Consider the following 21,661-nt stretch of genomic DNA (forward strand, 5'->3'; position numbering starts at 1 on the left):
GTGCTGTGCTTTGTATTTGTAGCTAGAAAGGTGTTGATAACACACCAGTGTTTTGGCTACTGCTGAGCAGTGCTCCCACAGCATCAAGGCTGTCTCTCCAAAGCCCCCCACCCCCAAAGGCCAGCAGGCTGGGGATGGACAAGAGGTTGGGAGGGGACAGACCCAGGACACCTGACCCAAACCGACCAAAGGGGTATTCCATACCATATGACCTCGTGCTCAGCAATAAAAGCTAAGAGAAAGGAGGGGGGGGGGCTTCATTATTAAGGCATTTGTCTTCTGGAGCAACCGCTATGCGTACTGAGGCCCTACTTCCCAGGAAGTGGCTAAACATCACCTGCTGATGGGAAGTAGAGAATAAATCTTTTTGTTTTCCTTTGCTTCTGTGTGCAGCCTTTGCTTTTCTTTATTAAACTGCCTTTATGTCGACCCATGAGTTTTTTTCATCTTATTTTGTCCCCCCTGTCCAGTTGAGGAGGGGGAGTGATAGAGGGGCTTGGTGGGCACCTGGTGGCCAGCGAAGGTCAACCCACCACAAACCCCAACTCTCTCAGCCTTCCTCCATAGGAGAGGTGTTTCCAGCCCTCTGATCATTTTTGCGGCCATCCTCTGGACTTGCTCCAACAGGTCCATGTCTTTCCTGTGCTGAGGACTCCAGAGCTGGACGCAGTACTCCAGGTGGGGTCTCACCAGAGTAGAGAGGGAGAATTACCTCCCTTGACCTGCTGGCCATGCTTCTTTTGATGCAGCCCAGGATACGGTTGGCTTTCTGAGCTGCAAGTGCACATTGCCAGCTCATGTCCAATTTTTCATCCACCAGTATCCCCAAGTCCTCCACAGGGCTGCTCTCAATCCATTCACCTCCAAAGAAGTCCAGGAAGACCCTGGGTATGCACTTGTGTTGCGAACTCAAGATGAAATCCAGGGTGATGCATCTTTGCTGCCTAGCCCTTAGCCTTGTTTGTCATTTTTATGATTTTTGACACTGATATAGAGAACGAACTGCTTATTGCTTAATGATTGTCTCTCTGTAACTTTACATACCAAGGACTGGTGTCTGTCAAGGATTAAGCCTGTCAGAGACTGGTACTTGGGAGTGATGAGCAAGAAGGAGCCATGAGCAATCACAAAACTTAATTAAATGTTTGATGAATTTACGATCTTGTTGAGAAGGCACAAGCAGAGGCCTTGCTTGAATAGATAGGGCCGGAAAAGATAAGAACTCCTGCCTTTGTTCTTGTCCTTGTAGATCATTTAGCTTAAACTAGCCATATGGTTTTACACCACTAATGAAAACTTAGATAATAAGAACACTAACAAGCATTGATGTATCAAAACATGTAAAGGACCATACTGTGCAGAATCACCTGAGGAGGGTCAAGTAGCGGACAAGTGAGGAAGACTATGGAAGACCACCAGAGGACTCCTGAAGACCACCAGAGACCTTCAATGCGCCTGTGTAAAGGACATTTGCATATGCTAATAGTTTCCTGGAAAACTAATGAATATTGTGAAATGTATATTGGCTTTCGCAAAACGAGAACACTGAAATTTGCCTAACTACTGCATAAGCTGCATCCCAAAAGGATGTTTGCCTCACTGCCACTAAATTAGGCCTTAACACGGGAAATATGTAGTTAATATATTCCAGGCATCAATTGTATTTTATAGTTTGTAGGCAATAAATGGGCACAAGCAGAATATGTAGTTTCTTCTGATGAGATAAGACATCCTGTAACTCAAGTAATTAAAGGATGTGTAGATAGATTTGTGAAAACATAGAAAAACAGACATATGGACTCAAGGACGAGTAAAATTGAGAACAGAAGTAAGAAGATAAGGAGTGATTTGTTAGCATGAGAACAGCATTTTGGGGGTCAAAGATTATTTGACATGAAAGATACGAGAAGAACAAAGGAAAACCAGGAGTTTAATGTGAAAATATTGAAAAGTGTGACTGGAGGAAAACGACAGGGGGAAAAGTGCAGCCAGAGGAAGACTACTGACTTCATCCCTTGCAGATCCCCGAAGGCCCCTCCAAACCACAAGAGACGCGCGCAAGTGGGGGGTGGTCTGGGGTGGAGTTATGTTAATAGATACCTGAAATATTAAAATAACCCCTTTGAAATGCCACAAACACAGTGTATAAAAAGGCGAGTTTGGATATAACCGGTGCGCCTCTGGTTTTGACCATGCGCCCAGCGCTGTTTGCCTTTGTTCTATAATAAACTTGTAAAATTCATGAAATTCAGCGTGAGTGCATTTCTCACAAATATGTATAACATTTCTTGGAAATCTAGTGAATATGTATATAGAACATGTACCTAACCTGCACAATTAGGCCCGACGGTGTGCACGATAGGTGGAGTGATCCCCCGTGCATCCAGCGCTGCCAATAAAGAATACCTACTTAATAGTTAATCAAACTATTGTGTTAGTTTCTTTGAATCAACACGTGTGTCAACCAGCTGCTGCAGAGCCCCTGCAGCTCACTGCCATCGCACCCCTGGTGTGGGGGGTGCGGGGAGAGGAGCCCAGCCTGGGGAGCCTGGCGGTGCCCCAAGGGAAGGGCACCTGCGAGGGGCCCATTTGTGCCGGTAGGTCTGATGGACAGGTACTGCTGAGGAGGTAAGAGAGCTCCTTATGGGTAGGTATGTGCTGCCCGAGGGGTTGGTGGCCCTTCACACTAGTGCATCTTTGAGGGAGGCCGTGGTGGGTTGGGAGAAAGGGGACTGTGTGTGGGTGCCCCTGAGGGGGAAAAATGTCCGCCCCCCCCGTCCCCAGGCAGGAGGCAGTGCCCGAGCGCGAGGCCTCTGTGCATGTGTCTCCAGCAGCGAGCCGTGCGGGAAGCAGGGGGCCGGCAGGGAGAAGCGGCCCTGTGCACGGGAGCCCGGGAGAGGCCGAGGGCGGGGGCCGGGGCTGAGAGGCTAGGTGGGGCCGGGCGGCCATTTCACTGCCGTCTCTATCACACCCGAGGCCACGGATCCCAGACGAGGCCGCCGTTGCCAGGGTGACCGGCCAGTGGCGCCCCCGCCCTCCTCCGCGCGCCGAGCCCCGCCCCCGCCCCGTCCAATCGGAGGGGTGGTGGCAGCGGAGCGAGGTTCCCTTTGTTCGGCCATTTCAGTACGGAGTACGGGTACGGAGCACGGGTACGGAGCTGTGGAGGGAGAGGACGGGCTGCTCCCTTGCCACTCCTCTGCCGTCGGGTTCTGGGATGGTGTGGGTAGGTGTTCGGGCTGTGAGGGGCGGGCTGGGATGTCCTATCTCCAGCAGCTGCTGCCAGCCTGCGGATCGAGGCAGGGCCAGGCCGGGTGGGCAGCCAGCCAGCCGCGGGCCCGGCTGCCGTTAGGGGTTTTCGCGCCGCCGCTGGGAGGGGAGCCGTGCGGGCTCGGCCGTGTGCTGCCCTTTCCTCTCCTGCTGTCGCCGCGGGCTCTGCCGCCTCGTGCCGGTGGATGGATGGATCAATGGATGGATGGGGGGATGGGGTGGCCGCGGCCTGAGGGGCGTCCGGGGCCTGAGGGATCGCGGTCGGAGGACCGGGCACCCCCCCAGCCCCCCAGTTCCCTCGGCTCCTCCCGATGCTACAGCTGGTGCCGTTCCCGCAGCCGGGCCGCAAACTCTGCCGTTGCAGCGAGCCGGAAAGTGAAAGTCGCCTCGGGAATATAAGAAAGTGGCCCTATTTCCTGCCTGTTTTCTGGGGTGTGTAGGGTCCCTGCTGTCCAGATCTGGCTAGGTGGGTTTTCTTTAATTTGTTTTTCTAAGAGACATTCGAGAGCAGCGAAATCCCGTGTTTGTCTTGTATTTTTGTTTGTTTGCTTGCTTGGGGAGGTTGTTAATTTAGGCGCTCAATGGAAATAGCCGATGGAACTTGTAAAGCCTTTGTGGGGTGACTATACGAAGGGCCGAAACGCTTTTTGGGTTGATATAAATGGCTTGCTCAGTCTTCGAGCTCTTTATCTCCTTGCTGTGAAGATAACAATTCCTCTCCCTTGAATTTATGCTCAGGACCTAAGAGATCCTCCTACTGTGAGGCTTGTTCTGCTATGCACTCTGGCCACCACAGGTTCATAACTTGTTTGCTTGCCTTCTTGCATGTTTAAGTAGTCCTTGATGTGGTATTTGAATACTTCACAGATATTGTTCAATCCTTACAACACTCATTGAACAAAAAGTTAACTCGTGTCCCTTCAGTACGTGAGCAATTAAACAGGAAAAATAATTGCATGCCCAAGATCATACAAGGAGCCTTTGGTAGAATTGGAAACAACCTATATTTCTAATCCAGAGTCTCGGTTATGTTTAAAAATGACAGTATATTGTCTGTTTCTAAAAGTCCTCGCTTTGCATCTACTGTGTGAACTGTAGTTATTTTTGAGTTATATGCGAGAGGACAGAGGAAAGCTGCCCACAACTGGGAAGAATAGTTTCTATATGATCAGAATTACTTTAGAATGCATTTCTTCAAAATATCTAGCTAGCTTATACTCAAAGCAGTATGATACAAAGGGATAACTATGATCCTGCAAAAACAGGGTTAAAAAGCAGTTTACTTTCTGTCTTAAAGGAGGAAGCTCTGGTTAGAATTAATATTGACTAAGGACCATGTTTACCATTGTATATAGGCAGTGATACAGACTTCAGTGACTTCCAAAATGGATATAGATGTAAGCACAGCTGCTAAATTGAGCTAAGCATGCCTTGTGGCAGGAAGGTAAAAACAACATTAATGATGGATTTATGAATGTAGGCTTTTATTGGATTATCTGACATACATTTTTCTAGTATATTTATTTAGATTCCAGTTTAGGAGTGCTTGTATGCAGATATTCAAGAGAACAGATATATGTGCTTAATTTTAGGTTCATGGTGTAAATCGGAGCAACCACAGGGATAATCAGGTGATAGGTATGCACAGAGCTGTCCAGCGGACTGGCAGAGCTGGAGTAGAGTTTAATTCAGTCAAGTTTCCTTCCTACTCCTGTTTCGGGCACACAAAGATGCTGTAGCTACAAAGAAGGGTGGCATAAGGCCAAGTATAATTCTCCTTCATCAAAGCTGATATTCAGAATCTGTACAGTTTAAAGATCAGGGCTGAAATCAATACTGAGATTTTATTTTTTAAATGTTTCATTGATGGAGAAGAGAACTCCTTTTGTAGACTCAGTGTTGTCACTGTCGTAAAAATTTGGATTACAGGTTTGTGAAACTTATGCACTGATCAATGCATTATGTCAATGGAGTTGTGCCAGTGATATGCAACAGGGGGAGGATTTTTATTTGCTTTGTTTTTGAAAAGGCTAGGACTTCTTTTTCCATTATTTTCATGTCTTAATTATGTTCCAACTTTGATTAGTTTTGATCACAGAAATTAATTTTACCAGTTAATTCAGTTCCAGATTCTATGAACATTTAAATACATTTAACAGTAGTATGTTTTGATCACCTATTCCACTTCTTTAAACTGTTTAATAGTATTGATTTGGATAGCTTGGATAGGTTTTCTATATCTTTTGATAGATTTCATATCTATATGATAGTTGAAAAAAAAAAATTTATTTCTAATATGCAGAAGCTATTGGGGCCCAAGATCAGGGCTGCAATTCATACCGAAATTTTCTTTTTAAAATATTTCAATGGTAGATATATACTTGTATAGGCCCAGTGTTGTTGGGTTTATGTATGTGATCTATCATATACATGATAAATCAGTGTCCATAATAATCTGTTTATGCATGTACACATGGATGCCATGGATTGTGGCATCTTTTAATGATATAGAAATAAACTTCCAAACATCACTTTTAGCCTCCAGAAGGTTTTCCTTTCCAAACCAGACTCCAGAGTGTAATTTAAACAATTAAAAAAATTCACTGATAATTTCCTGTATACTGAATGCTTTTGAAATTTTGAGTTTGTGTATATACGTGGGGTTTTTTTAATGAGTAAAATCTGAGATAAGGCCTAAAGTCAAACAAAATTAATGTGTAAAGAAAACTTGTTTTTTAAGCCTTGAGTATAGAATATAAAGTTTCTGTTAAATTATTCCCCTATTAAATAATTTAATTTTATATAGCATTTTCTACAAGCCATTGTGAAATCCCTTAAACATTCCAAATGTGCTGCTTATGAAGAACCTGCCATTAAGGGCATTGATTTAAGTAATTGATCAATGCTAAATATAAAAGCAGAGGAAAAGGCAAGACAAAATGTTTTTGGCAGAGAATAGAAAATAGATAGTAGGTGAGTAGGTACAAAGATGCAAGAAAATTGTTACTCTATTAGAACCCAAAAAGGAAATACTTGTGGAAATGATGGTGAGGTAGCACAGAGCAGGGGTTTCCAAACCTAGTTAGTGGGTATATGATCATCACTGAGAACTTCTGGCATCCAGGGTCACATGTTTTTCTAACCACACAAAACCAGAGCCTCATCTATGGCTCTTCTCCTCCCGGCTTTCCTACTGCATGTTCCTGTCTTCCAAGCTAGGATTGCAGTCCAATGCTCACACTCACCTTCCCCATCCATTCATGTACCCGCAGAAGTTTAATTTTGCACTTCAGCCACATCCTTTCCCCTGCACACATCTAAATCATGAATCTTCACTTCCAGCAAGTACGAAGTGGAACCTCAGCTTCCCCTGTGCACATACTATCACCCTAATCCTGGTCTTCCTACTTCTCCATGTCTTGGTCCTCTTCCTATATCCTGAACCAGAAGTGCAGGTCTGCCTGGGGGCAGCAGAGCTTTTCATTATTGTTGAATGCAGGTGGTGGCTGCAGTAGTTCCTAACTGTGTTTACAGAGGCTTTACAGGACCTAGTAGGCAGTTATTCTGCTGCCTGTGTAAGAGCAGTGAGAGCCAGGAGCTGTGGCTCAGTTCAGCGTTGAGCATATCACAAAAGCACGAGTGGTATGTGCACTACAGTTTGGCCACCTCTCTTATAGAGAAACAAAGAAAGTCAGTAGCAGACAAGTGTGGAGAGACAAGAGTCTAATTCTCGTTGGAGAATAAAAAGCACAGGTCTGCTTTTAAAACCAAATAAGCTAAATCAATGCAAAAGTCCAAATAGATGCCTGTATTTCAGTCTGTTTTACATAGTTGAGCTTGAGTCCATTCCTTAAAAAAAAAAAAAAAAACAACAAACAAAACCAACCAACCAAACAAAAACCCAAAACCAAACAAAACCCAAACAAGCCATAAGCCAACCTTAAATTTAAATAAATTGTTTCACACTGGATTTTGCAAATTGATGTATAGGCAAGTTTAAGCTAAATTGGTATAACTTTCTTGTGCAGTCAAGCCCTGAGCTACGTGTTTGGAAATCAGGAGGGACTCACCTACATTACACCTAATGGAGTGCAGGGAAGTGGAGTTGGCATAAGAGGTGAAAGCTTCAGTTGTTGAATCAGGTCCATAAGTAGTTAAAAACAAACAAGATCAGGTTTGAATGGACCTTTTGAACAAATGGTAACCAATTGCATTAACAAGAATGCTAGAATCATGTAATTACGAAACTAGTCAGCACTAGGTTGAAAACACTGGAGTCTGAAGTGGAGATGCTTTTGGAGCCCCATGGAAAAGGAATTAAAGTAGACAGAGGAAATTATTTGATTAAAAAAAAAAATCTATGGTTGTTTCATGTTTCTCTAACACAGAAATGTATACACTAGTGCAAGTATGTGTTTGTGTATCACATCTTCAGATATCTGCTTATCTTAAAAACTTTTAACCTTTGATATGTAAAAATCCAGTTGGTCATTTGGTCACATTAACAAACATCTTCAGACAGCTTCCTTTCCAAAATCTTCCTCTCTGTAGAAGACTTTCTATAGTCTTTCTCTGTTTCTTGACTAAAAACTGTGTAATGCACTGTAATTTCACACAATGTTTTGTGTCTGGAGAATATACTATTACAGTTGTTCTCTGAGCCAATGAGTACTTCTAATATATTTTACAATTTATGATGATAATATATCTTTCAGTTTAGCAAGGAAGCATATTTTAGGTTAGGCACTGTACATTCTAGTGATTCTCTTAATTTCTCAGTGATCGCACAGAATCAAAATAGAAAACAAAAATTAAATAAAGCACAATTGGCAGTATTTTCACAGCTTCCTTCATTTGGAGTGTACATTTCAAGGTGTGCTTTATTTTGTTTGCTACTTACATTTGTAATCCTTTAAAATGTGCATTGGAAAAGATGATACTGATAAGGGAATTTTATGAGGCAGAGGTGAATCTTGCATGTAACCACCACAGAGTTCAGTCTCTCTTTCATTGATAGTTGTACAATGTGTTTGAAAGATGAGATAGGTTTCTTTTTATATAAGAAAAAAAGTAATATAATATATGAAGCTGCATGCTTTAATATTTTCCCTTTTTAGAATATGGACTTTTATATCTGTGCATGAGATTGAGAATCAGCAGTGTGGTGGGTTGATCCTGGCTGGAGGCCAGGTGCCCACCAAAGCTGCTCTATCACTCCCCCTCTTCAGCTGGACAGGGGAGAGAAAATATAACAAAAGGCTCATTGATCAAGATAAGGACAGGGAGAGATCACTCAACCAATTACCATCATAGGCAAAACAGACTCGACTTGGGGAAAATTAACTTAATTTATTGCCAATCAAACCAGAGTAGGATAATGAGAAATAAAACCAAATCTTAAAACACTTTCCCCCCACCCCTCCCTTCTTCCCAGGCACAGCTTCACTCCCGGATTCTCTACCTAACCCCCCAGTGGCGCAGGGGGATGGGGAATGGGGTTTACGGTCAGTTCATCACACATTGTCTCTGCTGCTCCTTCCTCTTAAAGGGCAGGACTCCTCACACTCTTCCCCTGCTCCAGGGTGGGGTCCCTCCCATGGGAGACAGTCCTCCATGAACTTCTCCAACGTGGGTCCTTCCCACGGGCTGCAGTTCTTCACAAACTGCTCCAGCATGGGTCCCTTCCACAGGGTGCGGTCCTTCAGGAGCACACTGCTCCAGTGTGGGTCCCCCATGGGGTCACAAGTCCTGCCAGAAAACCTGCTCCAACGTGGGCTCCTCTCTCCACGGGTCTGCAGGTCCTGCCAGGAGCCTGCTCCAGCATGGGCTTCCCACGGGGTCACAGCCTCCTTCAGGCATCCACCTGCTCCGGCATGGGGTCCTCCATGGGCTGCAGGTGGATATCTGCTCCTCCATGGGCTGCAGGGGGACAGCCTGCCTCACCATGGACCTCCATGGGCTGCAGGGGGACAGCCTGCCTCACCATGGTCTTCCCCATGGGCTGCAGGGGAATCTCTTCTCCAGCACCTGGAGCACCTCCTTCCCCTCCTTCTTCACTGACCTTGGTGTCTGCAGGGTTGTTTCTCTCACATGTTCTCACTCCTCTCTCCGGCTGCAGTTTCTGTGCCTGATGCAACTTTTTTTCCCTTCTTAAATATGTTATCAGAGGTACTACCACTATCGCTGATTGGGTTGGCCTTGGCCAGTGGTGGGTCCATCTTGGAGCCGGCTGGTGCTGGGTTTATTGGACATAGGGGAAGCTTCTAGCAGCTTCTCACAGAAGCCCCCCCTGGAGCCCCTCCTGCTACCAAAACCTTGCCACACAAACCCAATACAAGCAGACATGAGATTACTGCCATTGTTTTGTTTCTTTTATGCTAGGTAACGGGGCTAATGGAGCATAGTGAGGCTTTGATAACCTCAGCTCCGCTGGGGTGGAACTCTTCTTGTTTTTAAAAAATAAACAAAATAAGATAGCAGAGGCTGCCTTTTGAGGATCTTCTTGTAGGTCTTGCTTTAGATAAGCATATTTCAGGATATTTCTAAATTCAGAAGTAATACAGATTTAATTGGACATAAGGATGATTTAAAACTTTCTTTACCACACATTTCTTGAAGCTTTGGAGAAAGAGTACACCCTTGAAAACAAATAACTATCCTAAATTATCTGAGGTCATACAAGTTGAGTTTATACTATGACAGAAATTTTAAAAGTTGGCCTGTGAGTTATTAGTAATTTGAGTTGCTATTTTCACAAGTAACAGATGATACTTAGATTTTTACATTAGAACCAAATATATCTACATGTAGGGAAAACAATAATAGAAAATAACATTTATCAATTTGGCAGCAGTAAGAATTAATTTATATTTTTTCATCCAGTTTTCTTGATGCTCTTGTTTTATCAAAGGTAATAGCAGAAATCATAATGAAGTGTTAGAATTGAGAGATTTGGTGATAAAGTGATAAATAAGGAGGTGAGGTGTTAATTTCAGAAGTTACCCAGTATAGAAGAATTTGATATCTGTGATAAAACATTACATCTGTCAGAAGAAATTCTAGAAAAGATGCTATAGTATATGCTTTTGAGCTCTGGAACATCCCTTGTGGCATCTTCTGTGGAGATTACAAGAGATATCTCAAGTTCAGAGGAAATTCAACAAAGTGGTCTTATACTGTATAATGTTTTCATTGCAATTTAATCCTTGGGTCCTCCAGAAGATTATGTTAATTTAAAATAATAAAATTCATAACACTGTTGTCACAGTATTGTATTGATGGAATTACTGCAGCCTTACATCTAGGAAGACCTGAATGAAGGCAAGCATTTGTATCTTTTTTTTTTTTTTTTTTTTTTTTTAACTTGAGTGAAGCTTAGCTGTCCTGTCTACACTTTCTACACTTTAGGTAAGTGTATATTAGGGAAATCTGATTATTATACAGATGTCCTTTGAGATTATGCTAATTTAGTCATAAGTAAGTGTGGGACTGAACTCTGCTTTCCTCAGTTAGACTTTGAAGTTCAATTTTGAAATTGTGAAGACATACTTATACTTAGTGTTGGTCTTATCCATGCTGAGCAACTTTCATAGAATCATTTAAGTTGGAAAAGACCCTTAAGATCATCTAGTCCAACCATAAACCTAACACTGCCAAATCCCCCACTAAACCTTGTCCCTAAGTGCCACATCTACGTGTCTTTTAAATACCTCCAGGGATGGTGACACAACCACTTCCCTGGGCAGCCTGTTCCAGTGCTTGACAACCCTTTTGGTGAAGATATTTTTCCCAAAATCGTTGTAGGTCCCTTCCAACTGAACTATTCTATTCTATATACACAAAATTTGCTAATTTTGAGCTGAGATTTCCTCTGATATATTTTGAGGCTAAGGATAAGATACACTAGGTATTCAAAGTAGTTTCTTTTGAGTTTCTTTCCCCCCTTCTTGTGTAGTTGGTCCTATTCCTCTTTACACGTGAAACTGAGAACTTATGAAATCTATCCAGCATTAAAACAAATCACGTACAAGTAAAGCAAACGGCAAAGCAGGTACCACATTCCTAACTCCTGGATCTGCATTCGCATCCCCGCTTTTCCGTGGGCGACAGCCTCCTAGCTCGCTGCCAGGCGCTGCGCAGCCGTCCCGAGGAGGCTGGGCTGGAACTCCGCTTCGCCCCTCGCCTGTCGGGGCTGCTGGAGCTTTCTCTCTGTTTTCGGGGGGGGCTGTGGAGGAGGCGCCCCGTTTTCCGCCGCCCGGGATTGAGGGGCTCCTGTTTTGTCGCCCCCAGGTTCCTGACGGTGTGGGACGCACTGGGGAAAGGCTGACGGCGGGCCGGCGGGCCCGAGGCGGCTCGGGCGGGCGGAGGCGTGCCCGGCGCTAGGACCCAGGAAGACGTGAGGCGGCTCTTAGGGCCAGATTGCAAATTCGCCGTGACTCAGTCTGCTTGGTGCAGTGTGCAGTGGCAGAAGCAGGTCAGTGCTGTCCGTCTGTGGGGCTTGGGCTCGGCGCCGTGCAGCTACCTTGCTTCCTCCTCCCCCCCCCCCCCCGGCCTGGGGCCTGTTGCGCCGCTAACCGCGGCCGCTTGTTTGGTGTTTTTCAGCAAGCCAAGATGGAGTATGAGTGGAAGCCCGACGAACAGGGGCTTCAGCAGATCCTGCAGCTGCTCAAGGAGTCCCAGTCCCCGGACACCACCACGCAGAGAGCCGTGCAACAAGTATCCTTGGTCGAGACCTACGTCGCGCGTGCGGGTGGGGCAGGCAGAGCGGGGCCGCGGCGGCCGGGGGCGCGCTGGGTGGGGGCACTGCGGCCGCAGGCTGGCGCTGCGGCAGGCGGCGGCGGCGGCCGGGCCTGCCCGGGGAACCGCCACAGCGAGTGCTGTGGGCCGAGCCTCCGCCGGAGCGGGTGGCCGTGGCGTGGCGTTTGAACCGCCGAGGAGGCCTGTGGGCCGCGGGGCCGCCTTCCCCCGCTGGGAGCCTGGGCACCTGTTGCGAGCCTGGAGCCAAGGTTCGTTTTTTTCTTTTTAAAGCTCTGGCTCTGGTGTGGCTGCTTCGGTATCTGCTGCTTTCCCAGGTTACCCCACGCTGGGCCGCTGCCAGCGCCTAGCACTCAGCCGCGGCGGATCTCGCCGAGAGGGCTGTGGGGGGGGGGCTGCTGCCCTCCGGGCTGAGTTGGCGGTGTGGCGCGGGGTACCCGTCGCCCCTGCGGCAAAGCGGGGGTGAGCAGGGGCTTCCTAAATTAATCCGGTGCTGGGATTCAAGGCAAAAGCTGTAGCTGGTGGGAGGAGTGTCCCTGGTGGAGCCGCTGCCTGCATGCTCTCGTTGGCCTGCTGGCTCTGACACTGTATTTTGCTACGTTGTGAGGATGTTTCTGCTTGCCTAGAATTCTGAGCCTAAAATGCTGCTCGTTATGCTGTTTACATTTCACGAGAAAGGGGAAATCTACCGTATGTGGCTTCTTGTGCAGCTTTGCAGTGCGTTTTGTGTTGGCGTTGTGGATTGTTGGTTTGTTGTTTGGGTGTCATGTTGTGTGTCCCCCCCAAATCTCTCTTGATCGTGGAAGTGATGAAATAGCAAGGTTTTAAGGAACAAAGATTGAGAGAGGAAAATTTTACATTAAGATTAATAGAAGTATAAGTCTTGAAAAATAAAGCTCTCCTCTATTGTCTCCTACTCCTTGAGCTAACTATATAAGTGCTTTAAAATATCTAGAAGTCCTGAAAGGATATCCTCCTATGAAGTTTATGAGTTTATCATCTTGATCCCTTTTTAAGGCATTTGCTTGAAGGTCTTCACAGAAAGCAACAGAATTCATTTATGTAGGTAAGAACAAAAAATTTTATTATATATATGTTATTTTAGGAGTTTAGCTTGGAGTCAAATTTTCTTGAATTCTAGGCTTTCCTAACAGATGTGGTCAAGCTTTGGAAGGCTTCTGTTCTTATCTGAAAGGTGAAGGTAGTTTTCATCTTGTTCCTGCAGCTATGTTTCATATTCTTATGATGCTATTGCTTCCTTTGAAAAATACTATACAGAAGTGGCTAAGTGAAGTGTTCTGATAATGCCCCAAACTTAAACAGGTACTGCTCTTTAGTATTTCAAATACAAGTGTTTATAGTAACAGTATTTATAGTGTAGCTTTCATGTAAAATTACATTTTAAAGCTCTGCTTCAAATAACTTAATGACATCTGGTTTGTTTTTTGAAAAACAGTGGTGTATGTGTAGGATGGGCAATATAGGCATTGCTGTCTGTCTTGAAGATGAGTAGAAATTTACTGAACGAAAGTGCTGTTAACTGATGTTTGAAATTCTTCTTAAATGGTAGTGGTAACTCCCTGCTGTGCTGAAATACCTGTGCTTTCAAGGAGGTCCTTGTATGTTGACCTGTAAAGGTTATATAAGTGGCACATTTTTACCATTGTATTATCAGTTTGGGAAAATGTTCTAATACAACTTGACAGGCCATGTCCTATAATTTAAAAAAAAACCAGTGTCCTTTGAGACTGTTTCCACAAAAATCTGTGATGGCTGTTGTGTTGTGGAATGCTACTTAGTAGCATGTCTAAGTAGGATGGTGATTAATTGTTTCAAATTTAAAGTACTTCCAGTCCATAACTTTTTAAATAAAACTATCAGTGTGTTGACTCTCTCATGCTCTTTATGACACGGTTTTGGCATATTTAGGTGTTTAGAACTCAAGTGTAATAAAGTGAGGAGCACAGGTTAGCTGAAAGCCTTTGTTTGTTAACAAACAAAAGTTATGAATTGGTAAGGCTTTCAAACATTTTTCAAATAAAGATATAGATGTTTCTTGGAGTAAAAAAGAAAAAGTTAAAGTGGGTGAAGAAATTGATAAGAAAATATGGCCTATAAGCTATTCCTTGATTCTTAGACCTATTGGGTGTGTTCTAATTAATTTTCTATTTAATACTGTTCTTTCAGTTCTTTCTGCTTGCTGCTGCTTCTTATTTGAGCCATTGGAATTCACAGTTGTTAGTAATGTTCGACTGACTGTTTTGGTGATTATGTTTCTGAAGCTTGGAGAAGAAGAAAAAAATTTCAAAATGTGCTACCCTACTTCTTGGCTGTTCCTGAAAGAGCTCTTTGGCATGGCACCTTTGACAACAATCTTTGGATGTGTGTTTCTTCATTTCTAGGGGCCATGTAGAATGTTCTGTGTTATTTTTCACTTGCTGTGACCATTCTTCTGTTTACATTTCATCTCCTGTGTGTTTCATAGCTTGTGGCTGTGATAAGTACATTTTATTCTCTTATTAAGTGGAAAGAGGGCAGGTTTCTCTAGCAAAGTTACTACTTGATGCAAGCAGCCTAAATATCTAAAAATGAAGTTTCTTAAGTTTGTGATTGAGACACTGGCTGTTGGTCATTGGAAGGGCCATCAATGTCCTAACACAGATACATTTGGCTAAGGTTTAGTGACTTTGAATATTTAGAGATTTAGCTATACAGCAAGTAAAGTAAATGCTTATGAAGCAAATAATCTTACTTCTTCTAAAAATTATTTTTGTTAAATGTCTTGATTGTTTGCCATACTGATGATATCTAGTAGGTTTAGTAACTTAAGCATGTAGTGTCATCTTTATGACTTAAAATATTGTTGAGCGTAATACTAATTTAATACCAGGGTGTGAGCACAGTATACAAGGAGAATGCCAGATCGCTGTTCTAGCCAAGCAGCGGCAGAATACTTAGAAATTTGAGGCAGAAGTAATGACAAATTTTAGAAAAACTACATACTTTCTAGATGTTCAGAAACATAATCATTCTTCTTGCAGTTTCCCCAGGGACATAGTGAAGAGGCTGGTATTGCTAGTAAGATACTTATTCAGAAAGGTGTCACTCTAGAAAATCGGTTTGTGTACAGAAAGAAATTTTTTTTTTTTTTTTTTTTGAGACCATGGATAAGCATGAACTTGGTACAAATATCTGGGCATTTACAATTAAACAGATTCTCACTGTTGAAAGCTCAGGCTGTGGCTAGTTAGCATCATAAAGTATAGGACTAATATTAAAGTGAGTAGCTTATTAAAATCATAATAGGTGTTGTATTTTAATGCTGAAATGCTTTTATTTATTGTGGAGGAAAAAAATGATGTATTATGGGATTGTGTCTCTGGATTCCTTAGGTTTGGCTGGCTTCTACATGTAAATATTGAAGTCTAAAACTGTACAGAGGAAGGTGGGGGGGGTTGGTTTGGTTTTGGGTTTGGTTTTTGGGGGGGGGTGTTGTGTTTTTTTGTTTTGTTTTAAAAATATTTTTAAGGATCTATTCATTTCTGTGTCTGTCTCCTGGATTCTTTTTTCAGATTTCGACATAACTAAAAGCTACTGCTTCAGTATGAAAATTATAGAAACTGTTTTCAGATTGTTCATACTCTGTATGTTGTGAGCTTATAGTCACAGCTGTTTGAAATGACGCAGTAGTACATAACTCAATAATCATAGTATCCAGAAAGCTATAAATGCTGTGTGTGAAGATTCAAATTTCCTTAACAGTTTCTCTCTTCAGAAACTAGAACAACTCAATCAGTATCCAGATTTCAACAACTACCTGATTTTTGTTCTTACGAAGTTGAAGTCTGAAGGTAAGTTCTTGAGATATTGACTGTTTTATTCTAATTTTTCTTTTTTAAAAATATATTTTATTTAGCTTGAAAGAAATAGGAAGCTGATTTCTACAGTCAGTTTGCTAGTTGGCTGATCTCCATAGTCATGTAGAACTCTTATCCTTTCAGGAGTCTTTGTGGAAAAAGATCTGATAACATGTTGGTGCTTGTAGTTTCAGTCTTGGAATAGATTCCATTCTAAATGTCCTGTGAAATCTTCCCAGAAATGTGGGAGCATCATACTTCTATCAGACTATAGTGAAATTGTGGAATAACTTTGTACTTCATGGTGATGAATCATGACTATACATATAAAATGGGCTGCTAAATCCAGTTGTGATTGTGATCTCTCTAGTAATCAACCCATTAAATATTTTGAAGATCACATACTAGAGTTGTCCAAAGATTATGTCTGTCAGAATCTTCATTCTGAAGTCTTAATTCTAATAAAATGTAGTTACTTACTGTTGGCTTATTTTTATGGACGTTAGTACAAACTGTTTATGGCATACTGTGTAGCCTCTTCCAGTTGGTAAATTCAGGCAGTTCCTTAGTAACGATCAGGGTGTGTGAAAGACTTTCTAGTGTACTACAGCTACTGATTTGTGAGGTCTTTGCCAGTGAGAGAGACTTATTTCAAGATTTGTTTTGGCACATCTTCCCTCTTTTTTACATTTGTACTTAATGTGTTTGATTTTGGGGAGTTTGGTTTTTTTCCTTAGTGTCCTGCTACCAGTGCTTTTTCTGCCTTCTAGTGCTTCACCTCTGAGTTTTTGAATGCTTGCTTTTTTTTGCTTTGAATTAGATTTTACTTGCATGTCGCCCTGTAACATTCAAAGCATCAGCAAGAACATTTATATAATGCTTGAACTAGTGTTTTGGTTGTGCTGTCATCTTACTTCAGGAGGAAGGAAAGAGAGAGGAGGAGGAAAATATATTTTCATATTTGAAGGCTGGAGCATATCCAAATGTTTTTGTGTGTTTTATGTAGGAAATGTCCTGATAATCTTAAGGCCTTGGAGGAATACCTCAAGTTTGAGAGAGAGAGCACTTTCAAGACCTGAATCGGCAAGGATATTAAATTTTTGAGCAAGATGCTAGTGTAGATAATGAATACTTTATGGCCATACTGTCCCAGCAGAAGGAGCCATGGAAATAAGCTTCCAACATCACTGGCAGCTTATTCAATGGAACTTAAGGTGGTTTGATAGCTAGTGTATGAGAGAGAGCTTGATTCGATAGCAGGTGTGACTAACCTTTGATTCAGTTTTTGCCACTGTTGAAACAGCTGCTGAGAAAACTGTGCTTAAAGAACCTTTTAGGTGGCAGCTCCTGAATGTGGCAATTCTGTAATGGTTGATTAAAATGTGTGTTAAATACTCTTATTTTACTGCAATGGAAGTTATGCCAAGTTGCCTGCAGAGGCATAAGACTCGGGCCAAATAACTTTGCAAGCAAACTTTTATTTGCAAACAAATAACTAACTTTGCTTGCAAAGCTGGCTGTTTCACTGAGGCCTGACTCCAAGGTATCTTATGCGTAGGTTAGGGATTTGCTTTGTTTTAGCACCAGAGGTATTACTTTTCAGTTGCAAAAAGTGTAACTTTTTTTTTCTCCAGTGTTAGCTTTGTCAGGCTCTTGTGTCTGAATGCTTATGACTTGCTGGATTTAGGTCTGTTGTGGTACTCCTACACATGTATGTGGTGTTTTTTCTGTTTTTAAACTTCTGTGGGCCTTGTTAAGCTGTTGTAGTGGGTTGACCCTGGCTAGATGCCAGGTGCCCACCAAAGCTGCTCTATCACTTCCCCCCTCAGCTGGACAGGGGAGAGAAAATATAACAAAAGGCCTGTGGGTCGAGATAAGGACAGGGAGAGATCACTCAACCAATTACCGTCACGGGCAAAACAGACTCGACTTGGGGAAAATTAACTTAATTTATTGCCAATCAAACCAGAGTAGGATAATGAGAAATAAAACCAAATCTTAAAACACCTTCCCCCCACCCCTCCCTTCTTCCCAGGCACAGCTTCACTCCCGGATTCTCTACCTCCTCCCCCCAGCAGCGCAGGGAGACGGGGAATGGGGATTACGATCAGTTCATCACACGTTGTCTCTGCCATTCCATCCTCCCCAGGGGCAGGACTCCTCACACTCTTCCCCTGCTCCAGCGTGGGGTCCATCCCATGGGAGACAGTCCTCCATGAACTTCTCCAACGTGGGTCCTTCCCATGGGCTGCAGTTCTTCACAAACTGCTCCAGCATGGGTCCCTTCCACAGGGTGCAGTCCTTCAGGAGCAGACTGCTCCAGCATGGGCTCCTCTCCATGGGTCCACAGGTCCTGCCAGGAGCCTGCTCCAGCGCAGGGTCTCCACGGGGTCACAGCCTCCTTCGGGCATCCACCTGCTCCATTGTGGGGTCCTCCACGGGCTGCAGGTGGATATCTGCTCCACTGTGGACCTCCATGGGCTGCAGGGGGACAGCCTGCCTCACCATTGTCTTCACCACAGGCTGCAGGGGAATCTCTGCTTTGGTGCCTGGAGCACCTCCTCCCCCTCCTTCGCTGACCTTGGTGTCTGCAGAGTTGTTTCTCTCGCATGTTCTCACTCTTCTCTCTCCTGGCTGCTGTTGTGCAGCAGTTTCTACCCCTTCTTAAACGTGTTATCACAGAGGCACTACCACCATTGCTGACGGGCTCAGCTTTGGTTAGCGGCGGGTCCATCTTGGAGCCAGCTGGAACTGGCTCTGTCCTACATGGGGGCAGCTTCTGATGTCTTCTCAGAGAATCTACCCCTGTAACCCACCTGCTACCAAAATCTTGCCACAAAACCCCACTGCAGTAGGACAATTCTGTCAGTTCCCTGGGATTTATTATTTTTAACCTGGAATTATACCTTGCTTTATCTCACACAGCATCCTGAGCTTTGTGAATGAGAGGTGGATCTGGTATACGCTAAATGATCAAAAGATGATGGCCGTTGTCATTCATCAAGAATATTCTCCCATCTTCAGAAATTCAACTTGTCAGGGAGTATTGGGTATGATGACTCTATCATAATCTTGCCATAATATTTTCTTGATGCAAGGTTGTGTCAGCATACACTGAGATGATGCTGTCTACTTGCATCAGTAGAGACTACTGTGTTGCCTTCTGGTAACATTTCTCTGTTGAACTCTAAAGATAAACTAAACTGAGACTTAGTAGGAATAGTCTGCAGACATTACAATGTTTATGCCTGTATCCTTTCCTTGAATGAGGTCTTCACACCTCAGAGAGCAAAAAAGGAAGCTGTCTTTATATGGTGTCAGAATTAATGTGGCATTCTAGTTAGCCTAATATGGCCTTCATGTTGGTGGATATTTTATATGAAAATTGCAAGAACAGAAATGGTGTCAAAGCTTACTGCTTTTTAGATATGATGACATATCTAATGTCGCTCTGTGTGGTGAAAAAAGAACAGAACTATTGATGAGAGGATCTATTCTAGTTAAGAATCAGGCTGTCCATCTGTAATGCCAAAACACACATGTCCTTTCTCAGATCTACCTTTTATCCTTGTTAGACAAGAGATAGAGGACATGGTTAGTTTGCACACAATTTCAGTAAAGTTTTGAGTTTGGCTTCTTTTCCCCTGTCCTTTAGGAGTGTTGCTGGGCTCTTGGCAGGACCTAGGCTAACAGGAACATATATTGAGACAAATGCATGATGTTCCTGGTAGCTTTCTACTGGCCCATATAGCCATAGTTATTTATCCTGTTGCAGCTATACAAAGTCCTTGTGATCCTGATCTTGGACTGTGTTTTAGTGACTGATTCTTCACCCAATCCTAATGTGGGATCTCTAGTCTTTGGTCTTACTGGAGTGTTATCTCAGTGGATTGATCACGGCCTGGTGTGAGACTATCACACTCAAGGATCAGAATCCTCAAGATGAACTTTTAGTCTGAAGGTGTATGAGCTGGGATTGAGAACACTGCTTGAGTACTGCCTTTGTCATTAGCTTTAAGGATGGTCTTTTAAGTTTATTTCCAAAATGTTTTGGATTTTTAAAACCAGTTGAAGATAGAGCAGTGTCTCTGCAACTCTTGATCTTGTTCGTATGATGACTTAGTCTTTCAGAGTACCTTACTTTGACATAAAATATTACCATGGAGGAAGGTCCTGTCCCCATTCTCCCCCAAGTTTTTGTTTCAATAGAAGTCACCACAGATGGTAATTTATTTTCTGGTAATAATTATAGTAACAATTCATCTAGTTAATGGCTTTTTATAAACTGTTACTGGGATCCAAAGCAGTCTTGTGGGTTTGATGTGAATGTTTTCTGATGAGTGTTGGAATTTAACTTTGATCTGGACAGCAGTTTTCATGAGTCCATTCCATTATGAACTTTTTTGGTGTGTTGGTGTTGAAAGATCTTTGAAGCTGAGCAAGAAAAAGACCATTGTGTGAGGTCAGGTGTTGATTAACCAGATTCCAGTTTCAGGAAGGATTTTTTTGATAAGCAGGATTAATCCTGAAAAGTGGTTCAGCAGCTTTAACTGTTTAACTAAAACAAATACCACCCTACTACCCCCCCCCCCCCATACCATCATCCCACATGATGTCATTATTAAATAGACTAAAATAACTGCCAAGGAGTGAATCTGATCGGATTACAATTCAGAAGCCAAGTCAGATTAATGTACCCTTACAGTTTAAAATGATGCATAACATATGTAATGTCCTACTTAAACAACAGCAAAACATTTTTTTTCCCTTAAATTCAGATATGTTAAGAATTACAAAAAGAAATTAAGCCCGACTGAGTATTAGTAATCAATGCATAAAATAATTGAGGTGTGTAAATATCTTAACGGAAACCAAGTTATAAGATAATGAATTTTGTCAGATCAGACCACTAAAAATTCCATTCCCCCCCCCCCGCTTATGATGGCTAATTCTTCCTTTCCATGCTTCTGTATAGATATTGTAATGCAGATTTAAGGAAAATGCTTCTCCTAAGTAGTTCTATGGCATACATACCATGTATGAGAAGTGACATAGCAATTATTTTATCTCATTTTATTTCAAATGCAGCATTTTATGCCAAAAGAAGAAACGCTATAAACCAAAGATTAAAGTAGATTATTCATTCAGTTTAGAAAAGCCAGATAAACCTAAGGAATCTGAACATGTAAAAATGTAATTCGATGAGGAATTTCATTGTCATTCTTAGCTGAGTTGTAAGTTTTCAATATTTTAGGCATTTAAATACTTTAATGCTGTTTTGTGAAAGATATCAGAATGGTACTTGAATCAGAGAGGATCCCTAGCTGTGATTAGTTGTTAGTCTAAATAGCTAGAGATGTTAAAAAATTTCCTTAAAATGTGACTAATAATGCAACCAATACAAAACAAGTATTTTGAGGTTTTTAAAGGTTGGGGGTTTTTTCCATGCCCAAAGGTAAAATAAATTTAAATAGTGGGGAAATTGTAATTTAAAATAATTAAATTTACCTTAAATGCACAGGTCATTTAATAACTTTAAGGCTATTTTAATAAAAACCTGTTGCAAATAGCTTCACCATCTCTACTAAACAAATTTGCTGGTATTCCACTGTCCTGGTTTCAGCTGGGATAGAATTAATTGTCTTCCTAGTAGCTGGTATAGTGCGGCGACTGAATCAAGCACTCAAGCTCTCTGTGCAAGATTCCCTTTATTTCACTAAAAGATCAAACATATATGTTTCAACAAAGGTCTAGAAAGAACTAACGGCATACAGCCAATACTA

The 21,661-nt window shown here is 42.7% G+C and overlaps 1 protein-coding gene across 3 annotated transcripts in view; it reads left to right on the top strand.

Moving 5' to 3' along the window:
- Positions 1–3,136: 3,136 nt before the first annotated feature.
- Positions 3,137–21,661, top strand: part of TNPO1 (transportin 1) — a 102,042-nt gene continuing 83,517 nt past the window's right edge. For 2 of the 3 annotated variants that reach the window (XR_008233284.1, XM_052775401.1), the window contains exons 1-3: positions 3,205–3,223; positions 11,869–11,982; positions 15,797–15,872. Coding sequence is in view for 2 of the 3 variants with exons in the window: in XM_052775401.1 (XP_052631361.1) it covers positions 3,215–3,223; positions 11,869–11,982; positions 15,797–15,872 (199 nt within the window). In the remaining variant the exon portion in view is untranslated. Of the gene's footprint in view, positions 3,224–11,556; positions 11,741–11,868; positions 11,983–15,796; positions 15,873–21,661 lie in introns of all 3 variants that reach the window. The other variant, XM_052775402.1, reaches the window with a different exon arrangement.

This window comes from Harpia harpyja, chromosome W (genome assembly GCF_026419915.1).
Source record: "Harpia harpyja isolate bHarHar1 chromosome W, bHarHar1 primary haplotype, whole genome shotgun sequence".
Taxonomy (NCBI): Eukaryota; Metazoa; Chordata; class Aves; order Accipitriformes; family Accipitridae; genus Harpia; species Harpia harpyja.